This window comes from Buceros rhinoceros, unplaced genomic scaffold, assembly GCF_000710305.1.
Source record: "Buceros rhinoceros silvestris isolate BGI_N320 unplaced genomic scaffold, ASM71030v1 scaffold34817, whole genome shotgun sequence".
Classification (NCBI taxonomy): domain Eukaryota; kingdom Metazoa; phylum Chordata; class Aves; order Bucerotiformes; family Bucerotidae; genus Buceros; species Buceros rhinoceros.
In genome coordinates, this window is record NW_010424664.1 from 566 (window position 1) to 6,621 (window position 6,056).

Consider the following 6,056-nt stretch of genomic DNA (forward strand, 5'->3'; position numbering starts at 1 on the left):
AGCGGCTCCCACTGTAACGTCAGCTGCCTGGACTGGATTTCGGAGAAAGCCAGACCTTTGGGGGCCCGCATGGGTTCTGTGGGGAAAGAGAGACAGGGAGAGACAAGAGATGAAGCAAAACATCTGGTGGGTTTATGCATATTATCAGGGAAAGCCCTTTACAGCGTAGGAACAAGACAGGCAAGCACAGAGAGCAACTCGGACTCCAAAAGTGGGACTAGCCCCAGCACAGGATACTGTTGCCCTGCGGACAGGGCTGGGGACATTACTGGGTCTCAAAGCCACAACACCACAGGGACAGCAGCCCTCATTAGCTCAGCTTCCCCCATGGGGGTGAAGCCAGGTACCAGCCCCACTCCCCCAGTCAGCACAGAGTTATGGTGGGCACTGGGAGCATCCACACCATGAGTGGCCCCAACCAACCAGATAAACACATGTGAACGATGGGAGCTCTCACCTTCCATCAAGGTCATGTCAGGCTCTGGAAAGGAGAGAGACCGAGTGCCGTCACCAGGAAGGAGTTCAGTTAGCTCTAACTGGTGTGAACAGGAGATGCCGAGCTCCTTTGCCAACAGCACACGCTCCTCCCCATACCCAGGAGTAGTGGGAAGAACATGGAGAGGGAAGAAACGTCTTTGCCCACCCCATCCGAGTGTTGATCCCTCAAGCAATTCCCCTGGGATTTGCACCAGGGAGGAATCTGCGCAGCTCAGGGTTGCAAGTGGCTTTGGCAACCTCAGCGGATGCTCCGGTAGCTCCAGATGCCCTCACAGGACCGTGTGAAACCCCAGCTCGTTTTGGAGGGGCGAGCACAGACGCAGGCACACAGCCCCGTGCTGCAGCGACACAGCTTTAACCTGCCACTGCGTCCGGCTCTACTGATACACACCAAACTTCAGCCCCGATGCCCATCGGCGTCACTCCCACAGGGTGGCCGAGGACACAGGGACCTCTCTCGCCTCCTCTCCCCAGGCCTCCAGAGCCCCCCACCCCACCATGGGCAGCACCGCGTGGTGCCAGCTTCACCTTTCCCTCTCCTTTGTGTGCCAGTGTATTTAAATAGTACGGGGGGGCCAGAACCTGGGACCAATGAGGGCCAGTGGCACATGGCCACATGGGGGATCTCCCCTCACCCTGGGAGCTGCAGAATGCATCTACCCAGTGGCTTTTTCCCCTCCCAGGCCAGATCCTGCACAGCACGGGCAATGCAGGGCTGGGCAGATGGGCTGGAGAGGCTCGGGGGGGGTGGAGGATCCAACCACAGCCGCCTTTCAGGTGGGGGAAGGACAGCTGTGTCACCAGCTGCACACCCACCACAACCCAGGGAGGAAACTACATCGTTAGAGCACATGGGAATAGCTGGGGGAGCCTGAACCCAATAAAAATAGGACATTAAATACAGGGCACCGAGAGCATCAAGCAGCACCAATCACCGGCTTCAAGGTAACACAGAATCCTGAGCTTTTCCTGCAGCACCTCTGAAAATCAAGCTGGGATGCAAACTCACTACCAGCCCCTCACTGCAATGCCTGGGCTGGGGTTTGCACCCATCTCCACAGCCGACCCCGCTCACGGGGCTCCCACAGCTGAGGCCAAAACTGCCGCGGACACAGCAAGCCCCCACAGTCCTGGGGCTTGGCCATGACCTGCTCCACTTCTGCCATGCGTGAGGAAGATGCACCCATCCGTCCCCATCTGAGGGACAATGCTCCCAGCTCAGATCCCCACTTTTGTTGGGTTGGGTTTTTTTTGTGCAGGGCCCCAGCCCAGCATCACAGCAGTGTCAGCTCTTGGGGTGAACACAGCACAACAGTCCTGGCTCTCCATCACACCATCTCACTGCCTTCGTTTTGCTTAATTACCAGGAGTTAAACTGGCCCAGGTTGCCCCGAGAGGTGGGAGAAGCCTCATCCCTGGCCCCATGGCAGGTCAGGTTGGCCCTTGGGGCTCTGAGCACCCTGCTCTGGGTGCAGATGTCCCTGCTCCCTGCAGGGGGTTGGACTGGGTGAGCTCTGAAGGTCCCTTCCAGCCCAAACCAGTCTGTGGTTCTATGATTCACCTGCACACTTGGTGCGGCTGATGAGGGGTGGCCCCGGTTTGCCGGTGCCCCCATCGCCAGGCCGGGTGAGCAGGACACTGATCTCATACTCCGTGTCCGGATCCAAATGCCAGAGTTTGTAGGTCTGCATGTTGACAGCGTGGACCTCTGACCAGGGCCCTGAGGTCATCCGGTACTCGATCTCCTTGCGCACGATGGGGCCGTCACCGATGATGGAATTGGTGTTGAGCTGGATGATGAGGTAGGTGGAGCCAGCCCGGAGCAGCTGAGGGGGTGCGATGGGTGTGGGGGGCTCTGGAAGAGAACAGAGAAGGGGCAGGTGGAGCATCCCCCTCCAGAAGCAGCTCCACAGCACCCCCAGCCCTGGAACCAGACCAACACTGGCACAACCACAATCTCTTCCCAAACCCGTCACCTTTGCACTGGAGGGCACGGAACAAACTCAGATCCTGTGCCCAGACCACGTGGATATCGACATCCAAGTGTGGGAGGGCACTACCCAGTCTTTAAACTCCAGCCCGTGCATTTGCCCTCCGTCACTTTTACTAAGGCTTTAACAACCACAGTAGGGTTTCAGCTGATCAAACCTTAATTATCTTTGTAAGATACACTGCCCAGCATGGTGCTGCACAGTTTCACCATAATTAATTAACTCCCACCTACTGCAATCAAAAATAAATGATCTAAGGCCACCAGGAAAAGCAGTTTCCTGGTTTTATGCTGAACCATCCATGCACAGCAACTCATTTACGAGAAACTGTGATCCCGCGGCCCCAGGCGTCCCACCTTCTTCCTCTGCAAATAGTGGAGCTGAAACAGTCCAACCACGACCCAGAAACCCAGTGGGCAACAGTAAAGTCACCCACCTTTCACGATGAGCTCGGCAAAGTTGGAGACACCCGAGCCGCGGCTGGACTGGGTGACGCAGCGGTAGAGGTCCTGCTTCTCCCTGGACACTTCGTCCAGCTGGAAGGTGGCCAAGAAGCGCCGGTGGCTGATGTGCTTCACGGAGGCGGCAGGGACCACCTCACCACTCTGTCTCTGCCCCGTGGGGAAGAGAGGCAAGACATCACCAGGAGGCACGGCGTGACATTTGGTGCCACCAAACATGTCCCCAGATGATGTCTGCTTAAAAACTAGGGAGGATTGCCCTTCTCCCCCCAGCCCAGCGGGGATTTCTCCCAAAGGAGAGGCACAGAGACATTGCAGAAACAAGGCATGGTGTTAGAGATGCTTCTGGTGGTGTTCACCACCACCGTAGCTCACCTGCATGAGGAACCGCTCGGCCTCGGCAGCCTTGCCGGCAGCCACACACTGGAAGGTGGCATTCTGCCCCGCGTTGACCTCCACATCGCCCAGGCGAGAGAAATGAGGTGCTTTTGCTGCCGAGGAACACAAGCATCGGTATCGCTGCAAAAGCCCACTGGAGCCCAAAAACCCACCCAAGGTTAGGATGGGCTCAGTCCCGATCCTCACAGCTTAGCCAGGATCCCTCCCAGCAAGACCACGGCAAAGATCCTTGGGCAGGACCCCAAGCCCAGGGCCAGGGATTTGTCCCAGTACAACCAGTGGGTGGGATGCAGCCTTTCCCCTCCAGCATCCTGCAGTGCTGGGGCCAGATACAGGCTACGGGGTCAACAGAAGAGGGCAGATCTCCTCCCCAGCCTGGGAGAAACAGGGGGTGAACCCCAACAGCCAAAGTATTGGGACAGCCTGGGATTTCAGGTCCCCACCAGTCCGAGTGGCCCCTCTTGATGAGGACACTCAGGCCACATGTTCAGTCTGCACTTCTCCACGGTTTTATAAAAACTGAATCAACGTTAGAGCTTGGTGATAAGGATGGAAAAAGGATCCCCAGAGGTACCCTGGAGGTGGAGCTCCAGCCCAGGAGACAACAGGACACACAGGTGCCACCAAGCTGACATCAGTCTATCAGGTCCCCCCAGTACCATCCCAATAAGCACCAGCCCAAACCCTGCTGCCCAGCCCATCTCAGCAGCACCCACACCCCCACCTGCCTCCCCACCATCACCCCTGACACTCAGGTCCCATCCCCTGACACTCACAGCATGGATAATTCAAGAGCAAAATGTCATCCAAGCCAAGATAACCCCTGCGCTCGCTGGAGATCACCGCCTCGAAGAGGACCTGTGGCACCAAACAGAGGTGTCACCCACTGCTGGGGGTCCCGGTCACACAAGGTGGGGTCTGCTGGGGCTCACCTGGTACTCGCTGGGCCAGAACAAGCTGACGGCCAGCTCTGCCTGGTGCCACTGGCGGCCGTGGGAGCCGGAGGCGTTCCAGACCGCGCTGCCCACCGGGCCCCCCGTCACCCGGACGTAGGCATTGAGGGTGCCGGGGCTGTGGCCATCCCGGCTGTACATGAAGTAGCTGAACTGGAGGCAGTGGGTGTCATTCTCGCTCAGCGCCTGGAAAAGCAGGTGAGCTTTCTGGCCCGGGGCGTGCTGCGAGGAGTTCACCATCAGGTAGGAGCCTGCAGCAGGGTGGAGAAGAGGGGAGAGCATGGAGTAGTCCCCCAGTTCTGCACCTCTCGAGCTTCGCCGGCAGAGGTGGAGACGGTGGAGGATGCGGGGCTATAAGGATGCATACAACCTGACAAGGAGGCTCAGGTCCCACTGGGACCTAGTCTGTGCCCGTAACAGGCAGGACTGGAGGAAGGGACACAGGATGGAGTCAGGGTTGGGTGCCTATTTGGGCAGCACTGGACACCAAAACAGGACCTGGATGCTGGCTAAGGAGGGAAGGATCAGACCCAGGATAAACTAGTCCCCCCAGGGTGCCCGGGTTGGTAATGGCTTCGACGCCACCAGAGACTCTCTGCCTGCTCTCCTTTAACGCTCACAGCTTCAGCTGCGTCAATACTCCCCTCCCCAGCTGTCTAATTTCCATTCCCATCGCCCCGTATCATTTACCACGCAGTTGTCGCCGAGTTTAAACTGCGCTCAGCAGGCGCTCACAGGGGGGAAAAAAGCCCTCATCGGCTTAACGAGCAGCAGCACCAAGGCTCCCCGGGATGTCGGCACAGCAGCTCCCCGGGATGCCAGACCCAGACCCAGCTCCCCACCTGCCCCACCACCAGCAACCACTGGTACCCCACCTTCCATCACCTCCTAGTACCAGCAACAAAACCCAGGAGTCCCCGAAGCCGTACTTACGGGGCAGGCAGGATGAAAATCCCAAAGGGGATCCCAAAGAGAGCCCCACACGCTCCATCCTGGGAGGTTCAGAGGCAGGAGCAGGATGCAGGAGTCCCAGCTCTCTGTAGCAACTCCCAGAGCCATCCAAGATGGTGTGGATGGGAAGCTGCCCCTCCAAACCCTCCCCGTCACCAAAAGCGAGGGGATTATTAATATCTCTTCCATTTTAATAACAGCAGAAGCTGTAAGTAACAAAGCTGAGCCATTTATTCAAGTCCACCATTGTTTTCCTGACAGCAGGCATTTAATTATTAATAGCTTTCACCGCCGGTTAATTTAAACCAATTCACGCCCTTTCCTCCCATCGGCTCCCAGCGAGCGGCACCGAAAAGCCTAATGAAGGCGGTGGGTGATCATGGGGAGCACCCATCTATCTCCCTTGGTGTTTGGGAGCTGTGCTTGGCGTGACCCCAAAATGCCCGGGGTGATCCCAAAACACCCCAGGGGTCACAGCATCAGCTGGAGGGACACAGTGCCGGGTACCGCAGGACATCCTCCAGGGACGGCAGCCAGGGCAGGGGAAAGAAACAGCCAAAAAGCAGACTTCCCCCATGTCACTCAACCAGCCAGCCCCTCAGGGTGAAATAAAACAACAACAATTTATTTTCTTGGAGTCCAGCACAGCCGCAGACAGAGGGGAAGGCACCATGTCCATATTCCCGCTCTTTTATTTTTTCCTCTCATTTACCCCAGCAAAATTATTTATGCACTAACAACATCGGCTCCATTTGGTCCAGGCAGCGGCAGCACAGAGAGGGAACGCTAAACTGCGCCCCACC

The 6,056-nt window shown here is 57.5% G+C and overlaps 1 protein-coding gene across 1 annotated transcript in view; it reads right to left on the reverse strand.

The window, feature by feature from the left end:
- Nucleotides 1–6,056, reverse strand: part of LOC104497597 (receptor-type tyrosine-protein phosphatase U-like) — a gene marked incomplete at both ends in the record, with an annotated part of 12,155 nt that overhangs the window by 371 nt on the left and 5,728 nt on the right. Inside the window, 6 exons of the mRNA XM_010140865.1 lie at nucleotides 1–76; nucleotides 2,060–2,353; nucleotides 2,926–3,100; nucleotides 3,326–3,441; nucleotides 4,126–4,207; nucleotides 4,282–4,553. Coding sequence (XP_010139167.1) covers nucleotides 1–76; nucleotides 2,060–2,353; nucleotides 2,926–3,100; nucleotides 3,326–3,441; nucleotides 4,126–4,207; nucleotides 4,282–4,553 — 1,015 coding nt within the window. The remainder of the gene's footprint in view (nucleotides 77–2,059; nucleotides 2,354–2,925; nucleotides 3,101–3,325; nucleotides 3,442–4,125; nucleotides 4,208–4,281; nucleotides 4,554–6,056) is intronic.